Source organism: Balaenoptera physalus (genome assembly GCF_965194825.1).
Source record: "Balaenoptera physalus genome assembly, chromosome: 10".
NCBI classification, from domain to species: Eukaryota; Metazoa; Chordata; class Mammalia; order Artiodactyla; family Balaenopteridae; genus Balaenoptera; species Balaenoptera physalus.
In genome coordinates, this window is record NC_138889.1 from 10,608,108 (window position 1) to 10,629,771 (window position 21,664).

General features: G+C 47.2%; 1 protein-coding gene across 6 annotated transcripts in view; it reads right to left on the reverse strand.

The window, feature by feature from the left end:
• GRAMD1B (GRAM domain containing 1B) overlaps window positions 1-21,664 on the reverse strand; it is a 196,896-nt gene that overhangs the window by 76,743 nt on the left and 98,489 nt on the right. The window contains exon 1 of one of the 6 annotated variants that reach the window (XM_082410863.1): window positions 19,555-20,127. The exons of the other annotated variants lie outside the window; for them this stretch is intronic. Within the exon in view, the coding sequence (XP_082266989.1) occupies window positions 19,555-19,577 (23 nt within the window). The 5' untranslated portion in view covers window positions 19,578-20,127. Of the gene's footprint in view, window positions 1-19,554; window positions 20,128-21,664 lie in introns of those variants that run through there. 6 annotated transcript variants of the gene reach the window in all.

The window sequence follows — 21,664 nt, forward strand, 5'->3', positions numbered from 1 at the left end:
ATCAGATTACGTAATTGGGTTCGAAGTATTATGGAATATTCTAAGAGTTTAGGGTGCGCTTCTAGTCAAGAGGCTGGCTTCACATCCCGATCTCCAGGCTGGTCCAGATGATCCTACAAAACCTCCCGACTCTGAGACATCCCCTGTGCTGAGCAGTGCCCAGTCACAGATGACACCCAGTGAGCCTACAGGGTAGGAATGAGCACAGGGCCTTCTGATTTTCGTATCGGAAACCAGTAGGGAATCTCCACCTGCTCCCATTCTATGGATCCTTCTTCTCTAGATTGAGAGGGAGGGGCTTCTCTCTATTGTTAGGGGCCAGAGATACATCCATAGACTCCACGAATGTCCAAAGTGGAAAGGCCTTTTGATCTCACTCAGCCTAATTTTTCACCCAAAGCAGTGCTTTCCTCTGCAGCTTCCCTGGAGGAGAAGGAAAAGAAACCAAAGGATCTCTTCCATTAGCTTCCAAAATAATGAATCAATGTTCTTAACTAATGGGGCAGGTTAGCCAAACCCTTCTCCCAGGAGAGGTTGATCCGTGTCCCTCAATCCACTGAGGTCCTCCTTCTGCCCATCACTGTGGGTCTCAGAACCACCAGAAGTACCAAAATCCGCCCCCACTAAGAACAGAAATGCACCTGTGAAGCTTCCTGGAGATCTTGTGAAATATGCTCAAGAGGGAGTGAGTGGGTGCTAGGAAAGCTCTGCCCACTGCTGGGTTCCCTGTGTGCTGACATTTGTGATCAAGATGGAAAATATCCACGAGACATGCCCTGGAGACTGGCTTATTTTCTTCTAAATAATCTAGCATTCGACTCACCAAAAACTCTTGTAACAGGATCTATAAAATACCACCGCCTGGGTGTACAGCATTAGAATGCTCTACTAGACCAATGGCCTTTTGTCCAGCCTTGATTATTTCCCAGAACACCCTGGGGGGAAGGTAGAAAGGAATAGCTCAGTCCTCCCAGGTTGGGTGTCTCTCTCCCACCCTCCTCCAGCCGCATGCCATGCCCATAAGCAGCCGGATCAATGCGACTCCTGAGTAATGAATGCAAAGAGAAATTAGAAGGCACAGGAAGAAAAAGAAGCCTTGAGCTGGATACTAAACATGGAAAATTTTAGTCCAACAGAATCATTTTCAGAAAAGTAGTGGTTGAGCAAAACCAAAAAGTTATAATAAAAACTTGGATGCGTGCTGAACTGTAGCAGTGCCCACTCTGGCTCAGCGGTGCTCCTGAGGGTAGCACCACCCACATACCCCTGGTTACACACCCCCCCGAGCCCCCACGGATGCTTGTGTGCTTGTGTCCCTTCTCCTTCCCTGAGGTCAGGAAGGCTATGCAGAGGGCCCAATTTAACTCAGGGGATGGAGCTGGGTGTGGGTAGTAATTAGGATACCTTGTATTTATGTCTAGCTATTTCTGGCCTGCGGCTTGTTTTCTCCTCCTTCAGTTCCCTCTGAAGAGGTCAGTCAGCCTCACAGATGTGGATTCTGGCCTTCCTGTGCCAGCGTTCCAGCGCTCATCAGCATCACCTCGCCCAGAGGTGGCAGTTAGGCCAGGATTTTTGTCCTCACTCTACTGGCCAAGTGACAGGGAGAGCAGATGGTAGGGCCACCTCCTCAGAGAGAGTCACACAGACGTACCTGAGAATTGCTGCTCATTTACTAAAGCGTATAAGGCTTCCCTTCCCAAGGCCAGCTTAGCCAGGGCACACGGCCACTAAAAGACTATTCAAATCGTGATCTCCTGGATGAAACCTGGAGGACCAGTTTACCAAAAAAAAAAAAAAGTTTCACAAAAAAGTCTACAGTACTACTGATGTGTTAGTTCTGTTGTGCTAACTTTATAAATATCAGCTCCTTTCATCCTCATAACCACCCTATACGGTAGGGACTAAATTATCCCTATTTTAACGGGTGAGACAACTGAGGCACACAGAGGTTGAGAAACTTACCCAAGATCACAGAGATAGTAGCTGGTGGGGCCAGGATTCAAGCCCAGCGGACCAGCCCCAGGGTATACGCTCGTAACCACTGAAGAGAAGCCGCCTTGCTTAAATTCGTGGGCCCCGCGCAGATACTCTGATCCAGCACGTCCCCACATGATCCTGAGGACCAACCAGGTTTGGAGATCGCTAATGAAGTCGGTGGCTCTCAAACTACGGTGTGCTTGTGGGTATTCAGATTCCTGGGCCCCAGAAGTTCTAGAATTGGAACCAAGGATCTATAGTTTTAACAGGCGCCAAAGATGAGGCCAGTGCAGGTGGTTCACAGAAGGCCCGTGTAGAGAACTAGTCCCATCGCCTCACCCGGCTCACCTGGGACAAGCAAACAGCTCACTGGGACACCTCAGGGCTGCCTGCGTTGACTGTCCCTTCTTCACTGGAGCAGCCCTGGGGGAGGGGAGCTGGTGGCTGTGTGAGGGCTGCTCTGTTCTTTGGCCTTGGTGACAGGCTGCGTTCAGATGGCGGAGGAGGGGGAGGGGGGCCTGAAGGGAGCTCACCGTCCCTCCACCCTCGACAGGCTGCACATCAGAGCGGCACACGCAGTGGGGAGCGGGAAAAGGAGAAAAGACTGGGCGGCCTGGGCCCCCGTCTCCCGTCACCAGAACAATGGCCTCTTCAAATCCCTGGCATCTGAACTGGCAGTCGGCCACCAGGGAAGAAAAGAGCCTGCTGTCCCTTTAAGGACGCCCTCTCTCCACAAAGGTCAGAAATGCCAGCTCAGCCGGCCCAGCGGCTGCCATTTTGCCGCTTTGGTGCCCTGGGGCCCCGGGCCGTGAGCCCCGTTCCAGCTGGTTCTCCGGGCACCTGCTGTCTTCGGGAGAAGGCAGAGCACCTGCGTGACAGCTGCGGCTCCAGGCGAGGTTCAGGGATCAGGCAGGAAGGGCCGGTGCAGAGGAAACCCAAGACCTCATTTGTTTCTCAAACTCATCCTCCTAGGGAGAGTTAGCTCCAAGGAAGCGGGACTTGGGGGGGCCAGGTCAAAGATGACCGCAGGAGGGGTGGGGGTCAAAAAGAAAACGGACCAAGGAATGGGCGCTCCAAGAGAAACATTTCATCCAAGAGAGCAAAGGCTGACAGATGACAGACCCAGAACTCACAAAGAGAACGGGGCAGGGAGTGGAGGTTGGCAGGAAATACTGGGGAGTGGTCAGGGTTTTCTCCTACAGACTGAGTTCAAATCCTGCCACTTTATGTAATCTGGGGCACCGTTCCTAACTTCGCTGAGCCGCAGTTCCTCTGCAATGTTGGCATATACTGAGCAGTGAATAAACATTAGAAACTAATACTGCCTATTATTAGAGTACTAGCCGCTCAGTGTGTTCCTCAAGAGGCCTGAATCCCAGACCACACCACTGGTCCCACTAAGTCATCCTGCAAATATGTGCCGTGAGGAAAGGGGGGCGCTCATTTAGGAAACTACACGGTGAGGCAAATCATGATTCTCATGAGAAAACAACTGAAAATTAGTCATCTATTCATAATACAATGCAAGGGTTGGTGAACTCTTTCTGTAAAGAGCCAGGTAGTAAGATCACACAGTCTGACCATCCTACTGAACTCTGCTGCTGCAGGGTTAAAGCAGCCATAGACAACGTGCATGTGAAAGAACATGGCTGTGTCCCAATAAAACTTTATTTACAGAACAGGCAGCAGGCTGAAGCTGGCTGACCCCTGAAATAAAGGATGGCATTAATAGAGGAAATGATGAGTCCTTATGGTGGCAGAGGCCCATTTCTTGCTCTTCTCATGGGACTGAGAGTATTTTACCCAATTACTTGACGTCCAGGAAGAGATTTTAGCCGACACCAGCTACCTGCAATGACTCCTGTATGCTGGTTTCCTCAGCATCTATGTCTGGAGTTTGCCCAGTACCTCTCTGCACTTCAGAGGGTTCTTTTCCTTGTTCTTCTGCACTTCCTCTAATGCTTGAGATTGGGAGCTCACAGGGCAGGGTCTCCTCCTCCTCCAGCAAGCAGGGTGAGAAACTGGCTGAACTGGCCACCCCTCAAGATGTCTTCCTTGAAATCCCTCATTGCAAAAATGCCCGCCCCTCACCCACTTTCCCAGGCCACAGTGGGTTGGATCCTACAAGTCGGTCCTTCAGCAGCTTCCTAAACAGCTGCGCATCTCAGGGAACCCAGGCAGATTTTCACTCATTCACTGATTTATTTAAATAGGGGAGTGCCCACTGTGTGCTAGGTAAATCTTAGAAAACACACATTTCCCTTCCGCTTTGAGTGGAGTTGGAGAGAGGCTGCTATGGCTGGAATCTTCTCAAAAGGCTGCTCTGAAGCGTATTTATTTCCTGCTCCCTGGTGTCTTTCTACCCGAGAGCTCAAACACTTCGAAAACAACTTTCTCAACACTACTAACAACTTTTAACATGATGATTTCTAAATGGCACTAAAAGCAGGAAGGGGCTTCCCTGGTGGCGCAGTGGTTAAGAATCCGCCTGCCAATGCAGGAGACACGGGTTCGAGCCCTGGTCCAGGAAGATCCCACATGCCGCGGAGCAACTAAGCCTGTGAGCCACAACTACTGAGCCTGCGCTCTAGAGCCTGCGAGCCACAACTACTGAACCTGCATGCCACAACTACTGAAGCCCACGCACCTAGAGCCCGTGCTCCGCAACAAGAGAAGCCACCACAATGAGAAGCCTGCACACCTCAACAAAAGAGTACCCGCTCGCCGCAACTAGAGAAAGCCCGCGCACAGCAATGAAGACCCAACACAGCCAAAAATAAATAAATAAATAAAAATAAAAGCAGGAAGGATAAGAAAAGCTGAGAATGAGGAAACAGTGAGATCCAAAGCAACGACGGTAGAAAGGAAAGGAAAAAAAAAAAAAAAAAGATCACTATTTCAGATTAAAAAAAAAAAAAAAATACTGCTTACTTACATCATTCTCTCTGCATCAAATGACCTCATTCCACAAGTCCAACCTGTATGGTCCCAGCCTTCCTTCAAAGCTCTGCTCCCAATGTATCTTCCCCGGGGAGACTTCCCTGATAAACTCCCCCCAAATCTCAAACTCTCCAGCATCCCTTAGAATTCTCCAGCACGCCTCCCACTTGTTCATGTACCTTAAGTGTGGTGTATGAGAGCCTATGGGCTATGTCTTAACCCTTGGACTATCACCTTCTCAAAACCCCTATCAGGATTTTTCCTTCTTCCACATTCCCCATGGCACACTGTAATTGGCAAATGCTCTCCCTACACTGTTGCTCGGCCAAGGCCCTGCTTCAACGGAAGAGCTGCTGCTATCTTACAGTATCCTCAGCAACCTGCCATCACTTCTCATACCACCATTTACTCATTCATTCATTCATTCAGTTATTCACTCAACAAAACTGATGCAGACTGTTTGCGTGCCAAGCAGTGTGCTGAAGGTTGCCTTATATCTCCTTTGCAAATTTATTTAATCCTCAAACCAGCCTACTTAGATAGATATTATTAATATGTAACTGGCACACAATAACACAGGTGATTTCAGAAAGGATGATGGAAAGTGTGGGCGACTGATGGGAAGGGGTAGACTATCATACTCTGGAAAAGAGGTACCTATCTACCTGGGCTGCTGCTCTGATGCTAGGAAGATGAACATGACTTATGACAGTCCCTTCTCATCCCATGACTGAAAATGTAGTCACCTGAGTTTTATAAAAGTATCAACTGATACAATTTTATATCAAATGGACCAATGCATTAAATTTAAAAACAAACCACAGAAAAACTCAAAGCTTAAGTGAATATGTATACTGTTAAGGTTGGGAGGAACTTACTATGAATAATACCCAACAGGGGAAGGGAGACTGACCTGATCACATTCAAACAAACAAGCTTCAATGTGCTGAAAATCAGCCTGACATTAAAAGACAAAAAATCCAGGGAAAGTACTTAAAACATGTATGACTAAGGGTTACTAGCCTTATTATGTTGAAGAGTTGTGAGCAAGGAGAAAGACAAACACCTCAACAGGAAGGTGGGCAAAGAACAAAAAAGGCAATTCGCAGAAGAAATATACATGAGTAATAAGGAAATTAAAAGCATGTAGTCAATGATCAAAGAAATGCAAATTAATGCAACTCTGAGACACCGCTTGTGGAGTATCAGATTGGCAAAGACTAAAAAGAATGGTAATGCCAGGCAGGCAAAGACAAGGGGAACAAACACTCTCATAACTTGGGGGTGGGCGGGTAAACTGGAACAACCTTTCCAAGGACAACTTGGCACATGTGTTAAAAGCTGTTGACCTAGAAATCTGGCTTCTAAATTTTTATCTGAAGAACGTTAGTATGACGTTATTTTTAATCTTGAAGAATTAGAAATAAGCTAAATGTCAAATAAGAGGAGACTGGACAAATACTTGCATATTTGCACTGCTACCCTTAATACTAATTAGGTAAATCAATGTTAGTTGATTACAGAGAGATCAGATATTAAAGAACTTAAGAACAGCATATAGAATGAATTATCAATTTCAGCTATTTCTTCCTATGAAAAAATAGCTCAAAGGATATAAAGTAAAATGTTAATAGTGATTATCTCTGAAGGGTGGTATTATGATTGATTTTTAAAAAATATTTTCTAATTTTTCTACAATGCTCACAATTTTTGTTGCCAAAAAAATCAAACAAGTTAAAAGTACTGATAATTTTTTTCTTCAAAAATTTCTTTAGGGCTTCCCTGGTGGCGCAGTGGCTGAGAATCTGCCTGCTAATGCAGGGGACACGGGTTCGAGCCCTGGTCTGGGAAGATCCCACATGCCGCGGAGCAACTAGGCCCGTGAGCCACAACTACTGAGCCTGCGCGTCTGGAGCCTGTGCTCCGCAACAAGAGAGGCCGCGACAGTGAGAGGCCCGCGCACCACGATGAAGAGTGGCCCCCACTTGCCGTAACTAGAGAAAGCCCTCGCACAGAAACGAAGACCCAACACAGCCAAAAATAAATAAATAAATAAATAAATAAAAATTTCTTTAATTTTGATTTTCAAAAGACAAGAAATCTATAAAAGAACTTTGAAAAGCAAAATATAAATTCAAGAATACAATCAATTATCCAGCAAATATTTCTTTGAGCACCAACTGTGTGTAAATCCCTGAAGAAAGTACAGTGAAGGGACTTCCCTGGTGGTGCAGTGGTTAAGACTCCGTGCTCCCAGTTAAGGGGACCCGGGTTCGATCCCTGGTCAGGGAACTAGATCCCACATGCATGCCGCAACTAAAGAGCCCACAAGCCGCAACTAAGACCCAGCACAACCAAATAAATAAATATTAAAAATAAATAAAGTCTTAAAAAAAAAAACCAAAAACAAAGTACAGTGAGAATCAACAAGGACCTACTGTATAACACAGGGAACTCTACTCAGTATTCTGTAATAACCTATATGGGAAAAGAATCTGAAAAAGAATGGATATGTGTATATGTGTAAGTGAATCACTTTGCTGTACACCTGAAACTAATACAACATTGTAAATCAACTATACTCCAATATAAAATAAAAATTAAATTAAGGGACTTCCCTGGTGGTCCACTGGGTAGGACTCTGAGCCCCCACTGCAGGGGGCCCGGGTTCGATCCCTGGTCGGTAAACTAGATCCCACATGTATGCTGCAACTAAGAAGTCCGCATGCCACAACTAAAGATCCTGTGTGCCGCAACTAAGACCTGGCACAGCCTAAATAAATAAATAAATAGTAAATAGTAAAAAAAATTAAATTATAAAAAGAAAGTACAATGAGAAAATAAAACAAAAATTAGAATAACTCTCTACTCTCAGAGAAGGCTTAATGTTATAAAGACAGAATGATACCTAATCCAACACAATGTAATTATGGGAATCCAAGCAAAGTGCTCCTATTTGGGGATAAGATAAATCTGGGAAGACTTTTTCAAGGCGGTGACAGTAAAGCTAAATTTTGAAGGATAAATAGGATTTCCATAGGCAGAGAAGAGAGAAGCATGAACAAAAGAGCAGTGTTTAACTATGACTGTAGTTCTAGGAAAAGGTACGTGAGATGCTCTGCAGAGGATAGGTCTGTTAGGGTGGCGGGGACAGCAGAGGTCATGGAAGGATGGAGTGGATGACGAGGCTGGACAGTCAGGATGGAGCCAGACTGGAGAAGGCCCTGAGTGACACGCCAGGCTGTCAACTGCGTTTTGTAGGCGACACGAAGCCAAATTCAGGTTTTGAAGAAGGGTTGGAAATCTGACCTACATGACAGGTGAATGAAAAATGGACCCAAGAGTTACAGAAGAGATTAGATTATTCAGCCACGAAAAAGGAATGAAGTACTGATACATGCTACAACTTGGATGAACCTTAAAAGCATAGTACTAAGTGGAAGAAGCCAGTCACCAAAGTATATGCATGTGTGTGTATATATATATATACATACATATATTTCATAAATGGAAAATATGTATGTATATATGTATATGCATGTGTGTATGTATATATACACATGCATCTATTACATGAAGTCCAGATTAGAGCAATCTATAGAGACAGAAAGTACATTAGTAGCTGCCCAGGGCTGGGCTGGGAGGGTTGGGATGTGCCAGCTAAAAGGTATAGGGTCTCTTTTTGAGGTGAAGAAAATGTTCTAAAATTGGCTGTCATGATGATTGTGAATATACTAAGAACTGAATGGTACACTTTATTTATTTATTTATTTTCATTTATCTATTTTTGGCCGCATCGGGTCTTAGTTGCGGCATGTGGGATCTTTTGTTGCAGCGCACGGGCTCAGTAGTTGCAGTGCTCGGGCTTAGTTGCCCCACGGTATATGGGATCTTATTTCCCCAACCAGGGCTCGAACCCGTGTCCCCTGCACTGGAAGGCGGATTCTCAACCACTGGACCACCACGGAAGTCCCTGAATGGTACACTTTAAATGAGTCAATTGTATGGTATGCGAATTATGTCTCAATAAAGCTGTTCCAAAAAAAAAAAAAAGAGGGAGGAGATCAGCCAGGTGGCTATTGCAACAGGCCAAGTAAGACATTCAAAGGTTATGAATTAAATCAGTGGCAGTAGTCATGGGAAAGAGTGGAGGATGATCAGAGACACTGCAACGACGGAAGTAACCATGTGGGGAGTGAGGGAGAACAAGTAAAAAAAAACAGCTCAGAAGTTTCCAATGTGAATGACTAAGAGAGGATGTGAGGCGCAGGCTGGATGGGAGACTATTATAAATCTGCTTTTTACATGAAAAAGCAAAAGTGAGTTTGAGGAGCTTAAGCCCATTCCCGGAAGTAAGGGAACAGAGAGAGAGGTGCAGATCTGGAGTTGACAGCCCTTCTCCTGGCAGTGGAGACTAAGGGTCTTTTGTGACTGGTGATGACAATTATTAATTATATTTAGCACTAATGACCAGTTTAAAGTGGTCCTAACTTATGCCTAGAAATATGCTTAGGAGAATTTAGCCAGAGAAAGAAGTTAAGATTGCAGCAAGCAAGGAAAACCAATTCTATAGCTGCATACACAATATTCCAAGCATTGAAAAGAGCTGAGTATTTACTGCTCCAAGTAGGGACTTTTGTAAAAAGGAGTATTATCATTGTAGCTATAAATGTAATGGTTTATACAAAGACTGCTCAATAGCTGAACGGCAGTAGTTAGCTCCTATTACTAGAGGGCCTCACAAGAGCACAAATTTTGCTTGTTTATATCAAAGAAGGAAAGAACATGGAGTAGAAACCTCGGTTCATAAAATCAGAGAGTTTAAAAAAAATCATTTAGACCAAAAAGATGACTAAGGAAAATAAGGTGCGATGAGCAAAGCAGATCACCTTCAAAAGCCCAATGGTCACAGTTCCCAGAATTTTTATCCTGAGGCTTGTCAAGTTAAGCCTCTGGAAAACAAAGGGGTTTTGCATGTCATGTCATAATGCCACCGGCTACACACCATGACCATTCATTCAGTCAGGATAAAAAGTTGAGGTCGCTGCAGGGAAGCTATTATGAAACAATGAAGCTCCCAGTCTCAGGAGAAAGGGTCCAAAAAAGGATCTTAACTGAAAGATAAATCTATTTGCACCGGAGAGGCATCTGAGTCCCTCTGGAATTTTCCTATACTATGCAGCATCGGTGAGACCCTACAGGGAAGGGAGTCCACGTCCGGCTCCCCCTCTACTGAAGCCTCACTCCAGGGCAAGGACCAGTTCTTCTCATCTTTGTGTTCCTACCACCTAGCCCAGTGGGCGCTCAAGAAACGTTCGTCCAGTAAACAGATGAATAAATGAATTAAAGGGAAGATAGGAAGAATCCAGTAGGAACTTGGGAAGAATATTAAAGGGTCTTGTACTCCAGAGATCCTAGTCCAAAGTCCATGGGGATCCAAAAGAGATAAAAATCTGCTGCTCTAATCTCGCCTATCATCTTAGAGACGAGGGCACTTGTGCCTTGCCGAAGGTCACACACCCAGTGAGTGGTAGGACAAGTTCTAGCTCCCAGTTAAGTAACAACGTGACCATATCCATGTGGGACAGGAGACAGAAGAGCTCCAGCAGTGAGACTCAAACATATGATATTGGAGGTTGTTAACTTGAAAGGAGGGGTGAAACTGACTGAGAGAGGCCTAAGTCTACTGTCCCTGGCTATCAGGGAAGAGAAGGATCAGAGTTCTTGGTATCCAGCTAGGGCATGAGAAACAATCTTGGATTTTAGGTGTGGAGAGCAAGGACCATGACCATGCTCTCTCTGAATGATGCCAAACATAAAACAATAAAGATTTTAATAGCAGCTTAACATTTATAAGGTGGTTACAATGTGCCAGGTCTCCTCCTAAACGCATTAACAGGAAGGATCTCATTTAATCCTCCCACTCTTTACAACAGCCCTCCAAGGTAGGTGTGATGAGCCCCATTTTATAGATGAGAAAATCAAGGCTTGGGGAGAGTAAGTACCTTGCCTAGGGTCATACAACTAGAAAGCAGCAGAACCATCTGCGTCCGTCCCTTGGGGTCCACATATACGGAGCAGCCATTTATGCTAGCGTTAGAACAAAGAGGCGCCTGCTGAGAAGCAGAGCCTGCTTCCTCTAGGAAGGAAAGTCCCAAACCCAGATTCAGGAAAGCAGTCAGTGCTCGGTTCCCAAGATTTGCATTTCCTGAGGCTTGACCTCCCAGCCATTGAATATTTCCATAAATCTTACAAAAGAAACACATAAAACATGAATGACTTTCAAAGGTTTAGGTAATGTTCTAAGCTTAACTGGATGGTGACAATGTTTAGGTATTCTTCTTTAAGCTGTACAGATACATTAGACACTTTCTTTTGTATGCATGATGTACTTCATAAATTTAAAAAAAATTTTTTTGTAAATAAACCCTGACGCAGCCCTGAAGTGACAGCCACCAGAACATTGATGACTAGGGTCATGGCTCACCATGGTGGTGGGGTGAGTGCACTGGAAAAACTATTCTACTGCATGACTGAAGGACAAAGGGAGCACCACCGCCCAGAAAGGTCGCCCCACCTCCTCAGCAAACCTCTGCTGAAATGCAAAGTTTAAAGCATTTCTACCAAATAAACACTCTTCACACTGTACGCAAGAACTAGAGTATACGGGTTAAGGGCACAGGGCTAAACATCTTCGGTTTTATCCCAGTTCTGCCACTTACCACACGGTCTCGAGCCTGTTACTTAAACCTCTTTGAGACTCAGTTTCCTTACCTGTAAAATGGGATGAATACCACCTTTTCTGTAGGGTTGCATGAGGGTTATATGAGATTTTTTTTTTCATGGAAAGCTCAGAGAAGCATAGTTATTATAATTTCTAATGCTATTCTTCACACATGCTCCCAAACTTATTCCAGTTCTCGGCCCCAGAGCAGCCTGCCCTCCAAGTTGGGAAATGCATCCCCACGCTCTTTGGTCATCCTGAGCCTGAGGGCTTCTCACGGCTGAGCGGAGCAAGCCCACAGCCTCTGCCTCACTTTGGATGCTGTCGGCAGGTGAGCCCCGACTTGCCTCTCAACTTTCTGCTCTGTTCTGATCTCTTCATCCACCAGGCCCTCATCTGGTTTCTGTGGCTCAGTTCTTGCTTCTTCCCTGCCTGAGAGACCCACTAAACCCTCCTGACATCTCAATGGCCTCCACGCTTCAAGGACCAGCCCGCAGCCCACCTCCTCCATTCAGCCCTTCTCCACTGATTTTTGCCCATTACTGCTCTTCCCCTGTCTCTGTTCTTGCACATCGTTGGTGCTTATAATTCATATCATTAAACGTCTTCATAAATTACCTTAGAATATTTCTCTAACTTTTCTCAGGTATCAGTCTTCTCTCTTTTCATGGGCAAAGACCTGTCTTCCAACTGCTTTGTAACTGTAGTGGTTAAGAGCACGGGCTCTGGAGTCAGACTGCCAGCTTGAACAATTCTGGGCTGTGTGATCTTGGGCCAATCACTTAACCTCTCGGTGCCTTAGTTACTAATTTGTAAAACCTACATAATAATAGTACAGAGCCCAAATAACTGCTATGAGTTAATATATAGAAAACATTTATAATATGTCATATAGTCAATTGTTATGTAAGTACTAGCTATAATTATTACTATCTTTATCATCATCACTATTACTATTAAGGTGCCTAGAACAAGACTGCTAGCTAGGAGGTAGCCAGTAAAAACATATCACTTTGTTGCACTTGAGAGGCATCTCTATTTGCCTAAACTAGGGGGCAGCAAACTTTGTGTAAAGGGCCAGACAACAATTATTTTATCTTTGGGGGCCAAAGCTCTCTGTCACAACGACTCACCTCTGATGCCGTGGCATGAAAGCAGCCACAGACAATGCGTAAACAAAACTTTATTCATGGATACTGAAATCTGAATTTCATACAATTTTTACATGTCATGAAATATGACTCGATTTTTTTTCAACCATTTAAAAATGTAAAAAAAAAACATTCTTAGTTTGCCTTAGCTTGCGTAAAAACAGGCAGCAAGCTGAGCACAGCCCTCGGCTGGGCGTGCTGACACCTGGACTAAGGTCACACAAGGTCCTCCCGATATCACAAATTAAGGCCCTTGTTCTCCAGGCGGTAAGAATACATTGCGGGATTTTAAGTAGGGGAGTGCGCCCACGCCCACACCTCCATAAAAGCAGCTGTGGTGGGCATTACTGGTGCTCAACAATACTTCTCTTCCTGCCATCAGAAGTCTACATCTCCCAGCTTTCTGGCTGTCAGGCAGGGCCACGTGACTAGTCCTGGCCAATGTGCTAAAAGGGCAATGACAGTGTACTTGCTTCCAAGGAGAAGCATTTAAGAGGCATGCTCTCCTCCCCCTGTAATGATTGTGGAGGAGATGCCAGGGGATTCTACAGCCTGGATCACTGAGCTACCACACGGAGGATGGCACCCCTGGAGAGTTTTCCAGAGTCTCAGAGGGACCTGAAGTGGTCAGAAACTAACTTCTAATGAGTTAAGCTGTTGAGTTTGCGGGCGGGGGTCGTCATCACAGCATAACCTAGCCTATCCAGTTTAATTCAACATCCTTCTGCAAATACAAACCAAAGAACAGCGCGAAGGATAAGTAAACACAAAAACATCTAGCCAATACCTACTTTATCATATGCTTTCACCGTAACAACTCATTTAGGAGACCAATGCCCGGCCTTCTGGACAATTTAGCAAGAGATCAGAGGCATTCTTCTCTTCCTCAAGTTCTGTCGTGAGAAACCCTAAATCATCTCTTCCAGCAGTAAACTGCAATGACAAGAAGTCTTATAATAGCCAAGAAGAAGCGTTTCTAGCCCGCAGCAAAGAACCTGGAGCGCTCATCATCTCATTTGTTTGACACCATCTCTGCCATCCAGAAGCTTACATTTTAATAAGAGTAAATCTCTTTCTTCTTAAGTAATAATAATGATGACAACAACAACAAAGCAAGGCAAATAATGTTTAGCGTTGCTTATTTCAAGCCAGATGCAGTTTCCCAAAGGAGAAGAAAACCTGGGTAAGAGGTAGGAAAGGCCTATCCTTTTAAGAAATCTGCAGAGTCAGAAGATTTGGTCATTGCCCTAAGCTGTCCTGATACTCAAGGGATTTAAATGCTTAGATGACCAGTACTCAGTGCCCTGGATTTACCAAACCATGGGAAATCGCCAATTCCCATCCCACCAAGTCATAAAGTAAATCTCACACTGTTAGCAAGAGGTGTGCCTGCTGGGGGATGATGGTAAATGAATATTGACTATTTTCAAATGAAGGTTTATTTTTAGTGTCTCCTCCTGGCTAAAGAAGTGCACCAATGGCCCACATCACAAGGGACCCGCTCTGTCGGGACTGCGGCCTTTGTTTAAACCACTGGTGAAAGGAAAGCTGAGAGACCCACTCATCTGCCCAGCACTGTTATTTAACCCCACTTTCAAGATGGCTACCACCCAAGGCAAACGGAAGTTACTTAACACGGCCACACGACGACAGGTCAAAAGGTGACGACAAGATTCAGACTCACGAGCTGGCTTTCCAGAATCTCGAGACTTCACCGTAGCTTACCTTCTGGTAAACGTGTGAAGAGCTAGGAAGCCTGGGGCTAAAGGGGGTGTGCAGAGGCCATGCCCAAGGTTTCCTCCTCCTCCACTGGAAACCTCACAGAAAGGGCCTCGAAAGATAGATACACGTCCTGAGCTTAATGCTCCAGAAAGTCCAAACTCTTTCCTTACGTCTAGTTTAAATCCTCCCTGCTGCAATCCAACCGTTTCTTCTTTCTTGGGTCTAAACCAGAGCTCAAGAAGGAACAGCGCTCCATTTGTTAACAGATTTAAAGAGAAGAAGTACACTGGACCAGTGGCCTTGTATGAGATAAAATATGGCTGGCCATCAATCTCCATGAAAGATGGAGGTGTGCAAAACGGACTCTTGTCCCAGTTACCCAGTAAGAACGTGACTGGGTTCTCTCACATGGCGTTCACATTCCTAAATAAACAGTGTGAAGTCGCACGACTGCTCTCTCACCCGCTCAAACACAGAGACAGACTCGAAATTCCCCTCATCTGTGGACCAAGACCTGGCCACAGAAATGCTTCCCCCGCTATGTGTCTTTACTCTGTTTTTTCTTCACCAAATGAAATTCTTCCAGCACGCTGACTTTCCTGAAGGTCTGTCACAGCTCCCAACAGACGTGAGGACCAGGAACGTGAGGACAGAGAACCGAGACAGATGTCACGACAGGCTGTCAAGTCCTGTGGGGTCAAAACAGTCTGTACAGGGAGCAGCCCCACGGGACTGGAGGCTTCCTAGTGGCTGGGTTTCTGAAGCTCTATGGGAATTAGGAACAGCTTTACATCACACACACATACAAAAAAAATTAACCATGTAGAAGCTAAGGAGGCCTAGTGAAGTGTCCTTTAAAAAACTTACTTGGCTTCTAAACTACGCGTGCCACGCTTCCGCTTGGACACAGCCCTGTCTGCATACGGACCTCCTTCCATGACCTCCTTCCACGACCTCCTCCCCGCCGCCCTCACCGTGCTCACCAAGTTACCAGGAGATGGAACCACAGAAGCATCTTTTGAGAGAGCCTAAAGCCCCTGACCCAGTGAGGGGGAGGTTGGATTGGGGGGGGAGGATTTCTCGCTCACAATCCAGCCACTTGTCAATCACAGACACGTATCTTGATCAGCTTCATCCAAAAGCATCCCCTGTGATAACCTCGTAACTCCGAGAGGTGGGGTATCAATGTTGTTCACAGTACAGCCTGCACTCGCCTGACGCTGTCCAGGCTTCACACCCCCCCCCTCAAGTGCCAATTACTTCAAGAAGATTCTCTGCCACCCAAGCGGAAATAAACTCCAACCTCCTCTGGATTTCTACAGTGCTTGTTGTTCATTGCCCTAGCATTTACTGACTTGTTGTGTGTGTGTGTGTGTGTGTGTGTGTGTGTGTGTGTTGTGTGTGTGTGTGTGTGTCTGTGGTCGGGTCTCATTCTGCCCGGGGGGCTACCAGTCCCTAGAAGTGGGAGGCGATGTCCTTTACATTTTTTCACCCCCCACAATGCCTAAGCATAGGGCTGTGAAAACAATAATTACCTGGTCAACATCTGTAGAATGAAGGGATGGATGAATAATGAATTTATAGACCTTGACCCTGCTCTCTGGAGAAGTATAGGTCTAACCTTGTTGTTGCTGTGATAGTTGCGAAACTGAAATAATGGTCAAGTAATAAGAGTGTGCATCCTGGCCTTCCACTAACTAGTTGCAAGAATTTAGTCAAGGGCTTCCCTGGTGGCGCAGTGGTTGAGAGTCTGCCTGCCAATGCAGGGGACACGGGTTCGGGCCCTGGTCTGGGAGGATCCCACATGCCGCGGAGCAGCTGGGCCTGTGAGCCACAACTACTGAGCCTGCGCGTCTGGAGCCTGTGCTCCGCAACAAGAGAGGCCGCGATAGTGAGAGGCCCGCGCACCGCGATGAAGAGTGGCCCCCGCTCGCCGCAGCTAGAGAAAGCCCTCGCACAGAAACGAAGACCCAACACAGCCAAAAATAAATAAATAAATTAAAAAAAAAAAAATAGAATTTAGTCAAAACCCTTTTATCACTCTGTAGGTCAGTTTCCCTCGCTCTAAAATGGAGATACCACTTGATGGAATATAGTGAGGACTGGGATGGCACATTTCCATACACTTTTAAAAGCCTTATTGGGCTTCCCTGGTGGCACAGTGGTTAAGAATCTGCCAGCCAATGCAGGGACACGGGTTCGAGCCCTGGTCCGGCAAGATCCCACATTGCCACAGAGCAGCTAAGCCTGTGAGCCACAATTACTGAGCCCTCGTGCCACAACTACTGAAGCCCTCGCGCCTAGGGCCTGTGCTCCGCAACAAGAGAAGCCACCGCAACGAGAAGCCTGTGTACGGCAACGAAGAGTAGCCCCCGCTCGCCACAACGAAACAAAGCCTGCGCGCAGTGACGAAGACCCAACGCAGCCAAAGATAAAATATAAATAAATAAATTTAAAAATAAATAAATAAAATAAAAAATAAAAGCCTAATCAACTAACAACAACAACAAAAAAAGTAAGGCAAAGAGACAGCAAAAAACAAAACAGCCAATATGTACTAGACATATATATTCACATGTATATACATATAATACAGATGAAAGTGAACAAGTGAATCACTGGGAAAAATTCCCTGCAAACCCAAAGCCAGATTCCTATCTGTACACCTTCAAGCAGGTTACTTAAACTCTCTGTTTCCTCACTCTGTAAAGTGGGGACCTTAATCGTAACACTGTGGGCACTACGTGACTTAATACATGTAAACGGTGCTCGACGTATGGTAAGCACTCAAATGTTAGTTGCCATTATTATTATTATTATTATTATCATTATTATTGTCAGCATTTTTTATATCACTAACGCATAGTAGGCATTCTGGAAATGTTTCTAGAAATGATTCAAAGGTTAGAAAGTTAATTCATTCCATCCACTTCCATACACAGACAGTTTTATCCAGAACAAAACAGCCAGTGTATTTGTCACCTTGTTTCTAGCAAGTCTCCCTGTTGGGAGAGTAGAGGGTGCCCTGACATGGGATCCCACCAAAGCGAGCCGCATTTCCAGCCCAAACATCCACATCACAACTACAAGGTCTGGCCCCTGGGCCAAAATGGACTGATAAATCTGTACCTAATGACATGGTGAATCACGGGATCTGATAGTACCCAGGCAGACCACATACACAATTTCCCCATCCTGGTAGCATTTGACTTGGCTGAAAAGGACAAGGTTACCCCAATTACAGTTCTCAGCCTAACACTGCTCTCCCGTGGAAATGCATCAAGAGGTGCTCAAGGCAGATTTTTAAAGGCAAACATCTCGGCACGTCCCTGAGGGATCAGCCTGGGCTGTGCAGGGAAGCACTCTGTGTTAAAGGGATGCCTCATCCTGCATGACAGCCAAGCGCCCCTCAGCTCCAACCCGGGTGCGCTGACAGCAGGGGCGCAGGGGAAGGCCGAGTGATTTCTGATGATGAGGCAGTATCCCCACTCTCCCAGCAGCACCTGGGCTCTCCTTGGAGGCCTCATCCAAGTCACAGACCCAGCTCGGCTCTGCTGAGGAATAAAGGGGCAGCTTTGGATGCTGACCAGGCCTGCTAACGGCTTCCAACCCAGGAGGAACAGGGAAGCTGGCCCCAAGAAAGCAAGGGCAGGGATGGCACCACAGTACCTCTGCCACCCTTTCTCAAACTCAGAGGGGGCTTCAGCACAAGAGTCGATACAAGAGGCAGTGATACCACATCCTGAGGAGCAGAAGCTAGAGGCTGGGTGGTCACTGACGTGCACCACTGCTTGGGACCTCACAGTTATGAAGAGCTAAGCTTGCAGGAGCTAAGCTCCTCCCCTTCCCTTCCACAAAGTATCTTTTCTAAAGTGCCTTTTCACTAAAGGACCCTCTTGCCTAAAGGAGGAGGACTGGTGTAGACTGATTCTGTCAGGGTTTACCCTGGCGTACCGGGGTTCTGCAAAGCCAGAGGCGGCCGAGAGCCAGGCTAGGACTCCCTGCATTAAACTGCTCAATACCCACCTGGCCTCTGACCAGCACCCTCCAATCCAGAGAGGTGACCCAACTACCACCCCACCCACGACTGCCGGCCGCAGGGAAGGCGGGACGCAGCCCTGCAGGGAGCGCTCTCACGCTTTTGCCTCCTCCCACCCTCCACTGCCTTCAAGGAGAGGAAGCTCCATCTCCAGCCCAAGGAGCCTTTCTCCTCCGAGCTGCACACGCCACCCTGCAGACAGTGGCAAAGTTTTCCAAGCAAAATCTCCAGTTGCTCAACCAGATAAAAAGCCAATTCACCCACCCATCTGATTCAAAGGAGAAGAGGGAGAGGTAAGGGTTTTACTTTTAAAATGGAAGGTAAAAATGTTCTGACGACTTCTGCGGCTACAATACAGACACTCCACACCCCAAGCAAGAGGAAGAGGGGCTTGCAAAGCCCCAAGGTGCGTCCATGTGGTGGGCAGGGGAGCGGTCCACTCTCCTCTGGACACCAGGCATGCTAGAGGTTGGAGCCTGGCCCCCCGGGACTCTCTCCTCAGAGAGAAGCCTCTAAGAGGTCAGGGACTGCCCACCGGGGGGGAGGGTGCCCTAAGCAGCAGGGTGACGAGGGCCCCTCTGGATGTCTGTCGGGTCAAGAAAGTTCGCACCGCCAGCTTAATGCGGACATGCAGGACCTTGTGAAAGGTTTCTTTCTGTATCCAGTGCCCTCAGTGTTTGGCACCCCTCAGCCCCCTCAGAGTCGGAGCCTCTTTTCAGCTGCAGTTTGATTCTCTCCACGGCCACCCAAGTTCCACAAAACCCCTCCCCCAGGAAGATGCTGGCAGAAAAAATACTGCAGCGGTGCAGAAGCTGGGGGGAGCCAGAGAGGGCAACCCAACTTTGTAGAGTGTGTGGACCCCGCCTTAACCCCTTGATACCCAGCTAGGGAGAGGGGCCTATCTGAGGGAGACCTCTCTTGAGGACGCTGAGGTGCTGGGGGGCGCACAGGGGTGAAGGAAGACAGCGGCAGGGGAAGGTGCTTATCCCTTCTCTACTCACCAGGACAGCTTGAATCCTTTCATTAGTACAGTCACGATAATCCACTGACCGTGTCCTTAGCATCCCGGGCACAGCTCCGGAGGACCCAGGACATATTTGAAAAGATGATGAAGTCCCAAAAGAACAGAATCCCATGTAATGTGACTTGAACCCAGAGAGAGAAAGAAAAGAGAGAGAGAGACAGAGAGAGAGAGAGAGAGAAAGAGAGAGAGGGGCAACCCCAGCCAGAAGAAGTGCTCCGCCGCTTTCCCTCCTTCGCCGTTCCCAGCTGAAAGCTGGGCGAAGGAAGAGGCAAAGGACAGCTTCTGCAAACCCAGCCTGGGGCTGGAGCTGCCTGCCTGAGCGGCTGCTGCCACTGCCAGTTTCTGATGAGGATGGGTAATGCTGGCAAGGCAGCAAAACAAGCCCTGGAGTTGCCGTCAACAGGCGGGCTGGCCGGCCACCCACCTACCCTCACCTCACGCCGGCTCAGCGCAGCCTTGGGAAAGGAACCCAGGGAGAGCCCGGCAGGAGGGCAAAAACCTGGCGGAACCTGCACCTCTCTTCCCCCAGGCGGCAGCTCCCGCAGCTCCATATAATCTCCTAATCAATGCAGTACCCAGGCAAAGCACTGCCAGCCACTTCCGCCCATTTAAAGACACAGCACATGTTTTGTCCCAGGATGGGACAGACAGTCGGGGAGAGGGTGGGTGAGCAACGTGGGCGCTGGAGAAGGAAGAGGAGAGCGGCAGAAATATCTGAAGGCGAGCACCTCCCTGGGCATCGCCAAAGGGTTAAAAATGCCCCACCCCTAGAGGCGGAGGGGAGCCTTGCCCCCAGGCCCTCTGCCAGCCCCGAATCTGAAGCTGAGCCGACCTAAGAGGTCGGATGCCTAGGTGTCCGGAGGCAGGCGAGCTGCGCGGGACCACCTTAAACAGAGTCCTGGCCCTTTCCCAGCGAGGCGGGGCGAGCTCGGGGCTGCGGCTGCGAGCTCCCCGGCAGTTCACAGCCCACGGAACACACAGCTCTCCTCCCTGCTGGGGAAGTCGCCTGCCGTGACTTCTGGGGCTCGTGGTGAGGCAGCAGCTTACGGTGGCCCAGCAGTGCCCCCAGTCACCCGGAGCCAGGGAACTCTTAAGGTGGCCACAAAGGCCTGGTGTAGGATTTAAACAACATTTTATCACCAATGCAGGGCGCCGCGAAGATTCAGACCAGGCAGAGCATCGACATTTTCAACATCAGCTCGGAACACGCAGTTCCCAGGAAAAGGGGAAAAGGCTCTTCTTACAATCCTCCAAGCTGGGGCCCGGGAGTTCCAGCACCAGCAACTTCCCTGGCTAGGTCATTCCTTTTTGTCCTCCCCTAGATTACTGACTATCTGGGTCAGTAATGCGGATGGGTGAGAATGAACAAAGAGGAGATTAATTATGACATGGCAACCTTCAACTGAACCATAATAAGCCTTTACCCTGTAACTTGCCCCAAAGCAATCTAGATATTCATTTGTGTTGTAATGCACACCATCTACACTTGACCCTCTAAGGCGATGCTCTTAAGAAAAACTGGAGTGCAGATCCCCGTTGGTAGCACTCATTGTACTTGTTAATACTTGTTTATTATCTGCCTTCCTCCTTTTACGTGGTCAGCTCATGAAGGCAGAGGCTGTGTATGGGTTCAGCTCTATCTCCCTTGTGAGTAGGAGGGCTTGCACAGTAGGGGTCTGATGAGCAAGTGTTTAATTGAAGTGACCTCATTCAAACCTAAATGAAACACTGTAGTCTCTCTCTCTAGTGTCCAGATGGTTCTGCAGAAATACTCTTAAACATATCCTTGGGTGATGGAATTTCCCTCCACCCATAGCCCCCATGCCAGACAACAATGAAATGCTTTCAAGACTTCTGAACACATCTGGAATTATGTTTTTAAAGCTCCTTGAGCCTGTACCCAGGCCATAGTGTCAGCCTAGGTATTGCAGGGATGCAACAGATTCCAGAAGTGCATAGAGTTCTCCTTTACAACCTAGATAAGTCACTCGAAGGGCTTCTCCAGGACACGTGACCCAGCCCCTAGACTAACGTCACTTAGAGTACTCCAGGTAGATGAGAATATTCTCATTCTGCTCCATCAACTG